At 35.7% G+C, this 17,407-nt stretch overlaps 1 protein-coding gene across 1 annotated transcript in view; it reads right to left on the bottom strand.

Annotated features, from left to right (window-relative positions):
- The window catches only part of LOC135216964 (intermembrane lipid transfer protein Vps13-like), an 840,085-nt gene that overhangs the window by 199,645 nt on the left and 623,033 nt on the right, over positions 1–17,407 (bottom strand). Inside the window, 4 exon segments of the mRNA XM_064252490.1 lie at positions 38–192; positions 1,815–1,945; positions 4,218–4,365; positions 10,097–10,297. Coding sequence (XP_064108560.1) covers positions 38–192; positions 1,815–1,945; positions 4,218–4,365; positions 10,097–10,297 — 635 coding nt within the window.

Below are 17,407 nucleotides of genomic sequence, written 5' to 3'. Positions count from 1 at the left end.
TTATAAAAATGGCACAAAAATAATAGGCTAAACTTACAATTTCTTTGCCTCTTGGTCATCCTGCCACAAGGTTAATGTTGTGTTTGTCAGCTGATTAATGATTAAGGCTGTGGTAGCACCATCAAAACATTCATCAAGAGTTATTAGCACGCCACCCTCTGAGTGGCTCACTTCAGTCATTACACCACCATACTGAAATGACAAAATGAACAGGTTTTCAAACCATAAAACGTATACATAACTTTCATTTTATGGTTAAACCCCAAAGCCCCAGATAGTTTCTGTACATGAATATTAATTAATTCAGTTTCCAAGACACGCCTAAAAACAAACTGTTCATGGGTGTACAAATCCGTCTGCTAATTAACCAAGAAATTAATATCTTTTAATGTTCAATATAGTTTCTGCAGTGTAGAAAATAAGTAGCAAGTTTTCTAAGCCAAAAAGACTGCCTAAAAATGGTGTAATTCAAATAAAGACATGATTTTTTAATAAGTAGTATGCACTACATGTAATAAATATCAGACAGGTCTATTTTAGATATTTCTTTATATGTTAACTCTGCTTATGCCTGGATCCCCTGCATTCACAAGAGCTTATTGTGCCCTGTATCACTTGTTTCCGGAAAACACTGAAATTCAAAATTTGGAATATGGGTCCTTGTAAATTACTGCTATCACCATCATAAAATCAAAATATCATTAAACAGACTACTGGAACCCCGAGGGTGCCTGTTTTATTAATATAAAAAACATAAAGAAACCTTAAATATCTCATAAGACTTCGTTTTTTTACCTTGAGGAGATGCTATTGATAAAAAAAGAGGAAGACTTCAAAATTGCTTTGGCAGTTCTAATATTTTTTCCATGTTTATCTTGCATGCTTTCTTTCTACAATAAAAGGATATTTATTATTCTGCAATTTTCCAAAAATGCATGAAAAAAATGTTATACCACATTTTTGTTGTGCAGCTTAAAAGAATCTACTTGAGCATCCCATGTTCAGCAACCAAAGGTGTTCAGAAGAACAGTTTGTAAGGATCATCATTTGCTGCTCTAAAATACAAAGGTTAAAAACTTATTCTATGTAAAAGTTGGACGATGCCTATACATACAAGCTGCTGGACAATGAACTGTAACACAACTAAATGTACAATTTAAGTAACTGGTCATATAAAGGTTCTACACTGTGGGGACATGAGGATTTACAATAAAAAAAGGAAGATATTTGCAAAGGGTCTGGCTAAAAAATTAGCTGATTCATTGCTTGAATGCATTCGTTAGACCACATAATACAAATGAGAAAGCTGTTGGGTGATGTGGTATCCAGAGGCTGGAAAATCTAATATTAGAGATCTTACATAGATATAACTGGAAGTGATGCAAACAGAAGAGGAACAATTTATTAGAAAAGTGGGAGACATGGAAGAAGTAGGACAAACAACACAAGGAAGGCCATGAAATCATGGAATAAGAGCATTCATGAGGACCAGAAAAATATGGGAATTCAACTAGAGAACATAAAAGGTAGAAGAGGGGAGAAAACATTATATGTGTAACTTCACAGAGCAAAAACATAAAGCAAAACTGATAATGATATGAATAACTTGGTGAATGGAAAAAATAAGGTTCCGCTGGAAAGGTTTTCCAGCGGAAAGTTTCTCAAGCACAAAAACTGTATAAAACAATGGCAAACATTTATCTGAAATAAATACTAGTGCCTAAAATTATTTGAGTCTTTTGTAACTTGGATCAGAAACAAAAATAATAGCACCTGTATAAAAAAAATTAACAGAAGGGAATGAAAGCACTTACCATGTTAGACATTTTTAACAAAATTGCAAGAGGTCTTTGGTAGGACATTGGCTGTGTCATCTCTTCAGTCCCACGCACTCGCACTCGGATTAGCCTCCCACTTCCTACTGGCCACCAACCAATGCATTCACCTGAAAATAGTACTCATCATAATGAAGTAACGCAACTTCAACAACTCCAGGCTCTATCAAGATAGTGCTCAATTTATCTCTTACATTTTGTCATATTTTACAATAATTCTTATTTTACAATAATTCATTTACTATTCTTTTAAAGAGAAAGAATGCAGCTATACTATCACAACTCAATCCTGTCTAGACTTCTAAAACAACAAAATAGTTTGTGGAAGCAACAGAAATAGTATTCAAATGGGCAGACAAATGACTATTCAATGTAATCCTCTCCAGGAAATAGAGGAGGAAGGAACAGACCAGACATGAGAGTATTACTTCAAATGGGATTAAGAAAAACTTATATGACCTTAGTGACCTGTAGTGTGGGTAATTTTAAATAAAATTAAAACTCTTAGTATAACAGCACAAATTTAGCAGTTACATGTTATTCTTTCTAGGCAAATTTGAAGCTATATGGCATCCAGAATGTTAATATAAGGGAGTGATGCTGAATTACACTGTAAAAAGCTGAAAACTTTGATTACTGACAAAGAAAAAATGTAAGACTGGAATACACATCTAAGAATTGCCTGAAAAGCACAGACAGAACAGATCTAGAAGCAAAACAATACCTTAAAAAATAAGGTTGACTGTACATCAAAAATGAATAAAAAAGACTGAAAAATAAATAAGTCAATAAAAGAAAGGAAAATAGCAAAGGCAAAAAGATGACATGTTGCTAATGGTCCAAAAAGTGAAACATTGTTAGAATTTAATTTGTAAGTTATGAATTATTTGGCTTGACTGACAATAGTAGAGCAATTTTGGGAGAAAAATATGATTAATTTTGATAACAGTTGTTAGTTTAAAAATAATTTACAGGTTTAGTAGTTACAAAACTACAAAAGTGAAAATTACTAGGCAAAGCATGAGCACCCTTTAGGTTTTTCAGGTTCAGCTACCAACATCTCAGGCTATCCAATTCTCACCAAGAGGCAAAGGAAATGATGATCAACTTGGGAAAAATAAAACAGAAGACCTTGTTCTTCCTTATCATGCTACATCTCTGAATCTAACGTCAGCTCCTGAATTTCCAACCACCACCCCATCCAGTAACCCTCCATACCACCCTCTACTATTATTCATTTAGCTGAATTAGAAATTTAGCTTAATAAAAATCATCTATACTCTACTTATATGTTCTTACTTTTGTTAACACCAAGCATGAAGGGATATCATATTGCTAAGATTTTATGTTGTTGTTTTCAAGTAATCAAAAAGTGTCAAAAAATTTTCCATAAAGCATTTGTCTTCCCCAATACTTAGAACTATAACTGGTGAACATATTTTATGATTTTTGCAAGCATGTAACTAATCGTTATGTTATTTACTTATACATGATAACGATTAGTTACATGCTTGCAAAAATCATAAAATATGTTCACCAGTTATAGTTCTAAGTATTGGGAAAGACAAAGACCTCCACATCTACAAAAACCAGTCACTGTGAAGTACACTGCAATTTCAAATTCAGTGAAGTTTTCCTTGTGGTAAAACATGAGAACATACTTGTGGCCAAAAGATCATTCAAGGAGGAAACAATATGTACTATCTATACACAAAGTGAAATAGTTATAAAGTACAGGATAATTGTAGAAATAATGAAAATAACAGCAGCCTAATATCAATGAGTAACAATGAGTTTATAATGCAGTTTACACACACCCAACTCAGAAGAGGAAATAGAGGTACAGAATACTGTGTTTGGAGAGGGTCAGGAAGTTATAAATGAACAACTAGGACTTCAAGAGGAGGAATGAAATGACCAAGAAAAAAATTAAAAGGTCATTATTTTGATGGTGGAAAAAAAGCAACTTTGTAGCTGTTGTGAGAGTCAGGTTGGAAGCAATCAACTCCCTCACCAGCAGTAAGATCACCTGGTTCTGCTCAGATTCTTCATCCCACATGATGCTGGATGCTCAAAGCCATGTATGAAGACTCATTAGATGAGACTACAACCTCAGATATTTCACACTGCCAAGTGTGAAGGTATGGAGGAGGACAAATAAGTGTTATGACCAAACTGCGCAAGGACAAAAAAGAGATAACTATGAAAGTTCTTGCATTACATATTACTCCCTCTTCATACTTTGTTTCCCTACAGGTATTATTTCAGTGGACAGCTTATGCCGCAGTTGGGATAAATAACCACTATGATACTGCACGGAATTGGTGCCTGTGTTTGCAATATCAATAAAAAAAATAAATACTTCTCCAAACTATTACTCACCAGACAAGACAGTAAACCATTCTGCTGATGGAACTCCTACTTCTATAACTTCCAAGTCATATTTGGCTTTGTTCAAAATTTTGTAGAATGGTGCAAATATGACTAACTTGGTTAAACCTGAATTACCAAGTTTAACATCTACACCAAGCTGAAAATAAAAACATTACAATCAATGACAATACACTAACTGTTTTAAAGCAGAAACAAACAAATATAAGATGTAACTTCCTAATACATATATGTAGTGCTAGACAAATGCCTCAAGAATAATCATTTTTATTATCACTTCAGTTTGATATTGTAATATAATACCAATAATAATAAAGTGATTACAAAAAATCTCTTTCCATTTAGTACCACAATTACAGTAAATCATTCACAGTCTGATTTTCAGATATGCAAAAGTCTAAACAAATCAAACTCCTAATAAAAATAAAATTTTCATATGATCTTAACTCAAAAGTATTCTGCTTTTTTTCAATAGTCACATTTCATTGGTTTACCATTCATGTAGTCTCAAATAATTGAAGCCACATTACAAGAAATTTACTTATCAAAACAAAGTAAGAGCAAGCACAATAGTGTACTAAGTGTTCCCCCCGTATTCGCGGGGGATGTGTACCAGACACCCCCATGTATAGTTAAAACCCGCAAATAGTTAAAACCACCACTAAAAATGCTTATAACTGCCTATCTTGAAAGTTCAGATACCAAATGTATACCTTTAATAACATCCTACTTCAAATATACCTAAAATTACTAACCTATTACTGCATTAATCTTTGAGGTTATATTAATAATATCATTTCAAAGTCATCTTAAACATTTTACCATTAAAAATATTAACCTACAGCAAATAACAGAGAGCGAGAGAGAGAAAGACCAATGAATGGCAACATCATATATCTGATCATCAAGAGTGAAATTAAGAATTATTTCTGAGACAGAGAGAATAATAATGGCGAGAGAGAGAGAGAGAGAGAGAGAGAGAGAGAGAGAGAGAGAGAGAGAGAGAGAGAGAGAGAGAGAGAGAGAGAGAGAGAGAGAATAACTCCTAGACTCCGACTCCTTCCTCCCCTCCGCCAATTCATATATCAAACTGTCATTTACTCCCCAGCCCACCTGCCTCCAAGTGGATAAAAAGACTGGGAATTGCTATTTTTAATTAATCTTATTAATATTTGAAAATTAGTTATAAGGTACATCATTTATTTACACTACAAAACAAATAAACATACATAAGAGAGAGAGAGAATGTTATTGTTACTGTTTATTCTCATTAAACTTAATATTATTTGTAAACTATTACTGTATATTATTATTTTACCATAAAATGTAGTAATGTCCTTAAAAGGTATACTTATACATACACTTCCAGCCCAAACAGAGGGCGAGAGTTACCACTAGGACATACTAGTATCTCGTGTGGAGAGAGAGAGAGAGAGAGAGAGAGAGAGAGAGAGATGAGAGAGAGAGAGAGGAGAGAGAGAGAGGTTATCCTTATTTAAAAGAGTGAAATGGATAGATTATTGTACTTCTTTAAAATACTATCACATATGAATTTTGAAATTAGTTATATTACTATTATTATTATGCAAAAATATTAATAAACATACACATGTACCATAGAAATTCTCTCATCTCAGTAAGAGAGAGAGAGAGAGAGAGAGAGAGAGAGAGAGAGAGAATTTTCATGATCCAGAGAATTGGCAACACAGTTGTTGGACCCCAGCCAACTCAGCTTGGCTACTTGGATTTAAAAGACAAGACGCGGGGTAAAATGCATTTTCTTTCATTCTTACAGTATTTCTTTTAATTTATAAACTAAAAATCTTACTAACATTCAATCGTTTAGTATTTTCTTTAATGAATTTATATTATTGCTGTTTTACAATATTGATATTTGAAAATTAGTAAATCATATCCAAAAAACATACATCTCTGTAAGAGGAGTAGAAGGAAGAGAGAGAGAGAGAGCGGATGACGATAGAGAGAGATGAGTGAACGAGAGAGAGAGAGAGAGAGAGAAATGGAAAAATTATCGTAGTATTTGTATAAAATACTTTCACATATGATTTTTGTAATTACAGTTATTATTATTATTATTATTATTATTATCATTATTATTATTATTATTATCATATGAAAATATTAATAAACATATCATAAATACGTGTACCATAAAAATCTCTCATCTCAGTAAAGAGAGAGAGAGAGAGAGAGAGAGAGAGAGAGAGAGAGAGAGAGAGAGAGAGAGAGAGAGAGAGAGAGAGAGAGAGACCTGAAGTTTGAAAGAACTAAAATCTTACTAATTCAATGTAGAATTTTCTTTATTGAAGTGATTCCTCTTTGCATGAATATTAATATTTGAAAATTAGTAAATCATATATCATACAAAAAGCATACATCTCTGTAAGAGAGAGAGAGAATTATTAGTTATTATGTGATATCATTTAATCTTATTAAACTTACTAATACAGTATTGATCAATATTAATATCTTAAAATTAGTATAAATAATTTTGTTTCATAAAAATTTATTTAGCCATGAAAATAATATCAAAATACACAAATTAGTGATTATTTATCGTCGCAAAATCCCGCGAATAGGCGAATTCACCGCAAATAATGGGTAGATATGATCCAGAGAAAAATCAGCGAATCAGTGAGTCCGCGAATCCGGAGAACGCGAATACGGGGGGCCACTGTATTAGTGTTTTTTATTGCATGTCCTACATAAATGGACTAAGTTATGGATTTCAACAAATATTTACAAGCCAGCAATATTTTTTCTGACAAATTAAAAACTGAAAGAAAAAAACTTATTACAATGTTCTTCCAAATAGAACTAAAGAAAAAGACTCCTGACTTAAATTGTTCCTAGATTCTAAATATGACAATTTTTAAAATAAATTGTATTTTTCATAGCTAACAAACCTGAGGTCTTAAAAACAGAATAAATATTCTGGCGCCATCAGGAAGCCGGTTAAAAACAATCAAAGATTGTAAATGGAAGGAACCTGTGGCATCTGGTATCCGATGCGTAATAGAAGTAGGAGTGAGTCCAAAGTGTGTGCTTGAATCCAGTGACGCATCAGTCTTCTTTCAACTGCCTTAAAGAGTGGACCTTCAGTTGCCTCTCTTTCCCCCACCCCATTTTTTTACCTAAGCATGTGCTATTGTTTCATATTTATCCAGGCTAAGAAGTCCCGTTAGCATCATCATATTTATACAGCCTTCAAGGAATCCCGTGTTTGCGCTTCCTCTGAGACAGATGCAACTGGCAGTAATGTGCTTTAGGCCTATTTCTACTGCTTTGTCATTGGCTGTTTTATGTATACTGTAATGCTGATCTATCTCTCTCTGGGGGATATTGCCCCTTCAGGGAGAGAGGGGCCAGCTACATTTTGTTCTTCATCATTTTGTATTTGTAATATTGAAAGATATATTGAAACATTTGTGTTAAGACATTTCATTGTTTTATTTCTTCTTCAATGTTATGTTGCAGCACATTCTCTCCTGCTCCTATGAACTTCTGCACTTAGTAAAGTTCAGATACTGTGGTGGAATCAAAGCTACTAAGTGAAAAAATCAAACCAACAACCCACAGTTACGTTAATCATACAAACTGACAAAATTTTCCACAGCCACACTTTCCCCTTTACGTTATTACCTGCAGGACAATTTGTTCAATGAAATACCGAACACACAAATCTCAAACACATACTCACCTCAGGCTCCAGATAGTCAGGGGTAGGCTGTGCTGTTCGCTGGATATAGGCTAGCCGAGACACAACCACTGCCGATAATCACACCAACACTCCAGCCAACCGAGAACCACAACCCCACAACAACCTAACAACCCGACCAATCACTGAGCAGAACAACAACAGCTCGAAACAACACGACAACAACACGACAACCACACGACTTACCCCAGCACAAAAACCCGCCAACACCAATATTGCCCCAACCAATAGGAAACGCACAACCAACCTTTTCAGCTTCACCACAACCAGACAGGCACACGCACAACTTTACAGCACCAAATTCAATCAAATAACACATCAATTGGCCATCAACGGACAAGACTGCTGCCTAAACCAACTCTTTGACTTCATTGAACGTCTTACTTCTTACGACTTCCATAACAGGCTCTTGCCACTGATATACACAACAGAGCGCCACAACAGACGCACGCTTACAACCGCCATTTAACCACTCCCATTCATTCTTCCACCAATCTCTCTCTCTCTCTCTCTCTCTCTCACGCAACCCTTGGAGACGTTGTCAAATACATATATAACTACATACTATCATTACTCCTCCATAATACTATCATACTATAAATGAGAGAGTAATACGTACTGTGAATAAATTCAGCAGATGAAGAATACTAAAATTGAAAAAATGGGGGTAATAAAAAAATAAAATAAAAAAAGAATGAAGAGTGAATAAAGCATGGAAAAACTTTTCTTTATCTCTTGCCTTTGCTATCTAGAACAAAAGATTATATTCTAATATACCACCATTTGCCAGTATATCCTGTACTATTAACTATGGCAATATAAGAGACAAATATTTTGTGACATTTTTCAAGGGGGTAGGGGAAAGAAAGCCTAACTTGCCAGAAAATATGCTGAAGCCAGAAAACGAGAACATGGAAAACCTGGAACTCTGGGGCACATACACTGACGCCGAGAAGGAGCAGATGAAGCCATAATATCAGCCAAACACACACACACTAAACACAAGCGAAACGGGCAATGAATCAGGAAAAGGCCAAGAGAGGTTAACACGACTCTCACCCAGGCAGTCAAAGAAAAGACTGGCATAGCGGCGTCGTCCTTGACCAATCCTCACCCAAGCTATGCATGCATTGCCAGATATCACAAGATTCCTTGCTTTCATCTGCTTTTTAACCGAATCCAGCTGGGGGCTAGAAATTATCCTATTGTTAAGACCGAAAGGTTTGTTTGCGTATGAACAATATGCTAATAAGTACCTTTATGATATGAATCCCTGAATGAGTTTCACAAAACAGACCTTAGCTGTTCAGTTGGTAGATGTTTGAAAAATTAGTTTCATCATGTGACAGATTATTAAGTTTTCTGTTGCTGCTTAATTTCATATTATTCCTGACCTTGTTCATATCAATTGTTAATACTGTTTACTTTTCTTGAAAGAGTTACCACACCAAGTGGAGATCATAAATAACTTTTGTTATGGAAACAGGTTTTGGTAATGATCAGCCAGTTGTTATGAAGACTGTCATGCAATTTCTGATTATAATTCTGACAGTAATACTCAAGTTTAAGTCAGCATTAATGTAAAAATAATCAAACAATTTCAGTACAGATGGGCACAACCAGCAGTTTCTTTGCTGGTTATTGCAGACTGAAGAGTGTGTACTGACTATATGGTCTCCTATGATCAGCCATTTCAGATATAATATAAGTTACTCATGATAGAGCAAATTTCATACAAAAGTGATGTAACCTGTTTTTTCTTGAAATTTAGAAAATCTTAAAACTATATCAGACTTCAGGTCTCAATTTGTAAATGTTAAATATCATTTACTCTGCACAATTCCAAGGAAATAAAAACCAGCTTATTAAATAAAACCGTTGTTTGGCAGAACATAAGATATACTTCATTTTCAGGTGATTTAACACCTAAATGAAAACTAGTCAAGCGCAAACTAATTTAACATATCATGATTTCTTATTGATTAATAATTTACTGATCAAATACCATGATTATTGTATCAGGGTTAAGAGAGTTGTACAATGAAACAAAAATTGCAAACTAAAATCTAAACTTATTAACCTTGCAAAAATTATAAGCCACCTGCAGATTCTATTTCTACAATATACAAACCTGATAAGTTCTTGATGGGCCTTTGCATGTGATGGATCCAGAGCTTCCTACAACATCTAAGGAGAATCTCTCCGACCAGTCGCTGTCATTCACCTTAACTGTTGCTTTCTTTTTCCCAAAAAATGACTTTGACTTGAAGGAAAAGAGGACAGGCTCATGGTTGTCTTCTTCATGGACGACTATGTTGTTCAAAGCATCTCCCTACAACAGTAATATAATAATCACTTAGCATTCAATCTTTATCAGAATAAAATGTAATTTGCACTTAGATACAGCATCTAAACTAATTTAAATGGAAAGCATAAGCAAAATTTTATAAAAGCTGAGTTTATATGCATATATGAGCAATGTAATGGTAAAATCATCTTTGTTACTTTAGGATAAATCACCTGTGAAAAGGTACATATTCACAAATGAAACTACATAGTATTAACAAAATTATACCATTAAACATGTTATCCAAAAAAATTACTCTCAGTCTCAGTAAAATTAAAAATAAAGAGAAATACAATAAAAATACAAACTCAAGTGTTAAAAACTGCAAAAAGATTTCAAGATACAACCTTTACTCTCCAGTACTACCTTCCTTATCAACATGAAAAAGACATGTTACATCAAAATTGTCATCATATTCAACTCTTGCTTCAAACTCATCAATTTACTGATCCAGAGCACTTCTCTGTGGTGCCTCTAACAAAATGGAAAACTTACAGCTTGTTCTGATACTCATTCATTTGATCTAAATGGAATATTTTGTTTCATAAATACCCAAAGTAACTTGGTGAAAGTTCATACAGAACAATCCCATGTTCCTTTTTCACAAACCCTACACAATAATCCCAATCACACTAGTGATTAAAAAGCTTAGCATTATAGAGGTAAACCTTCTCTTTAACATCAGTGAGGGTAAATAACTTTTATGACATTACCAATAAAGGCAATAAAGATGGCAAAAGACTACGTAGTGTCACTAAAAAACGACAATACACTAAACTTGAATAAAAACAACACAAAAACATATGCATGCAAACCCTTGAAGAAAAGGAACATTCTTTAAGTGCAGAAGCAAAACTCTTGTCAAGTGAAATGTTATGAAAAAACAGTTTATACTATGAAGATGCATCAGAAATGACTATTTACTAAAATGATGAATTGACCGTGGTTTCTGTAAGTCTAGATGTTTACAAGCTATCTGGCATTTAATGATACTCTGGTAAAGATTGGTATTAATTACCTTGAAAATGTACACTAATTTTGGACTAGTACATACAAAGAAGACTGTACTACTGAATTTGATTATGTAAAAATACTTTTTGAAATCTTTTGCTGTGTACAGTGGTACCTCGTTGGGCGAACTTTTCATTTTTTAATGAAATTTTCAAACAAATTTTGTATCATTTATCGAACAAATACTCGTACTTTGAACTGACTGATTATCTAATTTATACTTGTATTCGACAGCCTACTGGGTCTTACAAGTTAAACTGTACTAAAACATTTTTTTCATTTACAATATATAGTTTATTGATAACCATACTCAACAAAATAAATAACAGTATAAAGCATTTAATATAAAATTTAACCTTCAATATAACATTTAGCACAAAAGATGTATAAAATTGTACATAACAGCGGTGATGTCATGCCCAGCTGACTTGAGACTGAACGAGGGAGCGTTGATATGTTGAGGAGAGAAGGAGATGGAGAAGTGTTAAAATATTACTGTATGTATGTAAAAGCAATAACAATTCACATAAAATAGGGAATTTCCCAATAAATTTAACATAATGATAAAATATGAAAACAACTAAATGCAATAGAGAAAAAAAAAAAAAAAAAAAAATCTTAATTGAGCCAGTGTTCGGTTCGCCGAGTGAGACTGTCTAGTTGAACAATATTAACAATATTGTAAATGAAAGAACAAAGATTTTCACAATAAAATTTAGCATAAACAATTAACGAAATCATTCGTCATTGCAGTGATACACAGCTAACTTGAGGTAGAGGGATGGGGCATTTATATTTCCGAGGAGTAATGAATGAATGATTATAAGTTATCGTACGTCATGGTATTGTTGAAGAGAGAAGAGACAATCAAATCTTTACTAAAATATGTACGTAAAAGTAGTACCAATTCACATAAAAAATAAAATGATATTTCACAATAAACTTAACATAATGATAAAACATGAAAACAGTCAAAACAGCAGAGAGAGAGAGAGATGATTATTCGCCCATTTCTTTCACTTACACTTGATCTACCCAAATCACTTTTATTTTTTTACAGTAAAATACCTATCTAGTGAGAATTGCTATTTACGATTTGTTACTACTGTAAAAGTAACTAAGCTCTGTAATAAACAAATTGACGCCACTTTAATTTTCTGCATGCCTTTAATTGTTTGTTTAAACAGCTTCCTTGTGAAAAGTTATTCTATCTCTTTCCTTTTCTTGCATTCTTGACTTATTACTTATTTGTTTGCAAAATCCTCATGTTTGTTTTAAAAGTCTGCCATTTAACAACAGTAAGTTGATGTAGGCTACTGTGGCATAATTAATCTCTGTCGTACACTTAAGATCCAAGTGTAAACATGCCAATTACTCTCTCCTTCTCTCTCTCACACACACACACTATCGATTCCTTTGATTATCCTTGTACCTAATACATATGTGAATAAAATTGATTTTGTTATCAACCTTTGCATACTGCAACCAATTCTTTTTCCTCAAAGGGTTCCCGTCTCTCCTCCCTCCATTTCCCAGCCGACCAGTCGCCATTTTCACCAAACAGTTCGTAAATCGTACACAGAATAAATAAAATTTCTAACATTTTACTTCATACACAACATACTGTTTCATTACTTTAAACTCTTAATTTAACTTTTGAACACATTAATAATAAAAAAATGTGAAAAGGGGGACTTTTTGGGTTGGCTGGAATGAATTATCCTGATTCTCTTTATTTCTTATGGGACCATTTGTTTCATATTTCGAACAAATTGTACTTCAAACAATTTGTTCAAAATATGAAACAAATGGTCCCATAAGAAATAAAGAGAATCAGGATAAGCCTTCTGAAACAGATTAAGTTTGAAGTCTGAGGTACCACTGTACTGTAATTCAGCCCCCAGTGGTGACAATTTAACCATACATATGAACAATTAATTTTCTAGTTCAAAAATTTCATTCCTAAAGTAATTCAGACTTAATCTTTCTTTCATTTTAATTAAAACTTGGAATGAAACTGATTGATCATTATTCTAGCTGTAAATAGAACTACAATATGAAACAGTTAATATTTTACTCTTGTAAACAGCACAAAGATATAAAATCTTTAAGTAAAATAATTATTTCAGTAAAGAATTATAGTGTTTGACTATAGGTAGCAAAAAAAATCAGACGGTAAGGAAAACATAAAAAACAAAGGCAAATTGGCTGTATCTGAGGTATTCACTAAAATTTTTTATTAAAAATTTCACAATTAAATCTAATCAAATGACAATTTAATCACAAGATCTACCACTTAAATTCCTTTGCCACACATTATTAAAGTTAATCGTCTGAAAGGGAAATGGAGGGTTAATTTCAAAATCAATGCTGTTCAGTATGACTTACATAAGTGTTACATATTAGGATTTTCAATCTTGAGTGAAAATTATGTTTTGTTTTCAGGAAGTCTGGACACAAGCAACCCACTGGTTTGCAAACATCATCTCAGCATTAAGGTAAGTAATACTAAACATAGTACTTTTGACTCTTTCATAGTTACCAGTTTTAACCCACAACAATATGATTGTACTTTAAAGAAGTACTGACTTATAGTCAATAAATCAATTAAGTAGGTAAACATGGGACACAAAGAAATCTTCAAAGGATTTTATCCAGTAATGCATATCTGATTGGCTATCTGATAAAGATGATAACCTGGTCTCAAACCAAGAGTCAATTAATTAATCTAGAAAATGATCTTATATTTTTTACATATTTCTGGTGCTTGAGATAAATTAGTGCTTTCTTCACCTAAACTGGCTGATCAGTGCCAATATATGCTTTCTATGGTTAAAGAGACCATGCAAACATTAATTTTAGAGAAATTCTATCCAAATTCCACAAAATCATCAGTACGTGTTATAATAATTTTCCTACAAGATTACACTTTTAAAATAAACAATTTGAAAAATAACAGCCAAAAATACCAAATTTGTAACTAATTTGTATTTTTCATAACTAACAAACCTGAGGTCTTAACATTAGGATTTACTAGCGCCAAGCTGGAAACCGGTAGAATTAAAATTACACTTGTGAGATCCAGGGACTAATGGCATCTATACCAGGTCATGGGGCATGTATACCCAGAATGCCCACGGCTACCTGTGACCCACCAGTTATATTTCTAACCCAGTTTAGACTGCTAGAGGGGTGGTTCGAGGTGGGCCTTTAACTGTTAAGACCTCAGGTTTGTTAGTTATGAAAAATACAAATTAGTTACAAATTTGGTATTTGTTCATACACGAAACAAACCTTCGGTCTTAACATTAGGATAGACTTACTATTGGAGGGAGGTAAGTCTCTACAACTGACTGGGAGTTTGCCACCTTATCCATTTCCGAATATATAGGGAAATTCTAAGAGAATGGACAATGAACCTAGGACCAAAGATATAAGCGGATCTATTGGTTTTCTCCCACTGGGTGTAGATACCATTCTACTGTTTACTCTTGTCCCTTGCAACTGGATCCACCTTCACCCCTCTTTTCCCTATTATCCAGAGGGGTGTGTTGCTACTGAAAAGTATATCATCAGCTAAGATAGCTTCACAGTATGGCTGACCATCTCACCTGCATCTAGTCTGTTCCAGCACATGACGGTACTCTCCTTCATATTGCCCGTAGTTAAAGGAGTAGGAAGAAAGTAGTAAAGAAAAAAGACCAGTCATCCCATTCATTCTACTTTCATACCTTCATCTTAGACTAGACGCAAACTGACCCGCCAGGGGCACTGGATGAACTATATCACTTGTTGGGCCGCCACCACTGGACCCAAGGAAAAGGTGTCCAAGGATCTATGGGCAACATCTTTCAAATAAAATGAGGTGAAAGTTGTTTGGCGTTTCACACACCAGCTTTCAGAATCCATCAGACATGTTCTTAAATGCCAGGGAAGCACTCACACCCCTGATGTCATGAGCTCTAGCTCCCACCTGGCTATCTGACCCTCTGTCTTCTGCCGTATAAGCATCTCTGATCGTCTCCCTTAGCCAAAACGATATTGTATTCCTGGACACTTCCTTCTTGTTCCGTCCTGTACTTACAAACAACCTCTGGCACCCCGGCCTGAGGTGCCTTGTTCTCTTTAAGTACTCCCTTAGTGCCCTGACGGGGCACAGGAGCATCTCAGCTTTGTCGTTGTCTACAAAGTCTGCCAAGGAAGGTATGGTAAAGGAGTTGAATCTGCCGTCTACTATTGTTGGATTTTGGGTCTTGGCCACGAATTCTGGGACAAACTCAATACCATTGATCTCCAACCTCTCGAGTGCTTTATGAGATATGAGAGGCCATGTAGCTCCCCCACACCCTTTTGGTTGAAGCCAGGGCCAATAAGAAGACTGTCTTCAGGGTCAGGCTCCTATCCGTGGACTGCCTTAGTGGTTCGTAGGGGGGTTTTGTCAGACTACTCAGTACCTTGGTCAGATCCCAATCTGGGGCTTTTAGCTCCTTTGGTGGGCATGACTGTTCAAAGCTCCTCATCAGCATGGCCAACTCCCATGAAGACGATATGTCCACTCCTTTCATTCGTAAGACTGAGGCTAGAGCCGCCCTGTACCCCTTCACTGCAGATACAGACATATGTTTTTCTGTTCTGAGATATATCAGAAAGTCTGCTAACTGCTGAATAGTGGTACCGAGTGGAGACACGTTCCCTCTACGACACCAATCACAGTATGCTGACCACTTTCCTTGGTATACTGTCGCAGATGATTTTCAGATATTACCTGCCATCTGAGTTGCTGCTTTCTGCAAAAACCCTCGCGCTCGGAGGAGATACTTGACAGTCTCCACCCGTGAAGCGATAGGGACTTCACCGACTGGTGGTACCTCTCCACGTGAGGCTGACACAGAAGGTTGCTCCATGGAGGTAACTCTCTTGGCACATCTACTAGGAGTTCCAGTAGGTCTGGAAACCACTCTGCTTTCGGCCATAACGGGGCTACCAGGGTCATCTTGAGGTTCTGAGACCGCATTACCCTGTTCAGAACCTGACGGATTAGACAAAATGGAGGAAATGCGTACACGTCCAGATTGTCCCAGGGGTGTTGTAGCGCATCTTCTGCTACTGCCTCTGCGTCCGGGACTACTGAACAATACACTTCCAACTTTTTGTTGTACCTGGTTGCGAATAGGTCTATGATCGGTCCTTCCCACAACATGAGCATCCTGTCCACTACCTGTTGGTGTAGGGACCACTCCGTTCCCAGAATCTGATCCCTGCGGCTCAACTTGTCGGCCACTATGTTTCTTTTTCCCGGAATATACCTGGCCTTGATGTCTACCAGGTTCTCTATAGCCCACTGGTGAAGTTGAACTGTCATCACATGTAACTGCCGAGAAACTAGGCCTCCTTGCTTGTTTATATAAGCTACTACTGTGGTGTTGTCTGACATCAATACCACTGAGTGTCCCTTTACTCTCTCCCTGAATTCCTGTAGAGCCAGAAAAGCTGCTTTCAACTCCAGCACGTTTATATGGAGTTCTCTGTCCTTGCAACTCCATTTTGCTTACACCATCAACTCCTCCATATGGGCTCCCCAGCCTTCTAGTGACGCATCCAAGAACAGCAAGAGGTCTGGGGAGGATTGTTGAAGGGGGACACCCACTGTCAGATTGTCGTCGTTCACCCACCACAGCAAGTCTTTCCTCACTTCTGCCGACAAGGGAATTTGCTCATACGGGTGATCTACTGTTGGTGACCAAAACTCCTTCATCCTCCATTGTAGGGACCGAAGGTGTAGCCTTCCTTGTGGTACTAGCTTCTCCAGGGAGGTTAGGATTCCCAGCACCACCTGCCACTGTCTTGCTGGCTGTGTCTGCTTTCCCAGAAAGGCATTCACCACTTGTTTGCATTTCTCTACTCTTTGGTCTGTCGGGAATACTTTGGCTTGTGTTGTGTCTATCACCATTCCCAGATATTCCAAACGTTGACTTTGATCCAACTGCGACTTCTGCTGATTCACCACAATACCTAGGCTGTGACAAAGCTGCAGGACCGGCCGCCCTGTCCCTGAGTAATTTCTCCCTGGACTTTGCTATCACC

The sequence above is a fragment of the Macrobrachium nipponense genome, chromosome 7 (assembly GCF_015104395.2).
Source record: "Macrobrachium nipponense isolate FS-2020 chromosome 7, ASM1510439v2, whole genome shotgun sequence".
NCBI classification, from domain to species: Eukaryota; Metazoa; Arthropoda; class Malacostraca; order Decapoda; family Palaemonidae; genus Macrobrachium; species Macrobrachium nipponense.
Note: the sequence above shows the minus strand (reverse complement) of the source record. Positions and strands in the feature narration are given on the sequence as shown.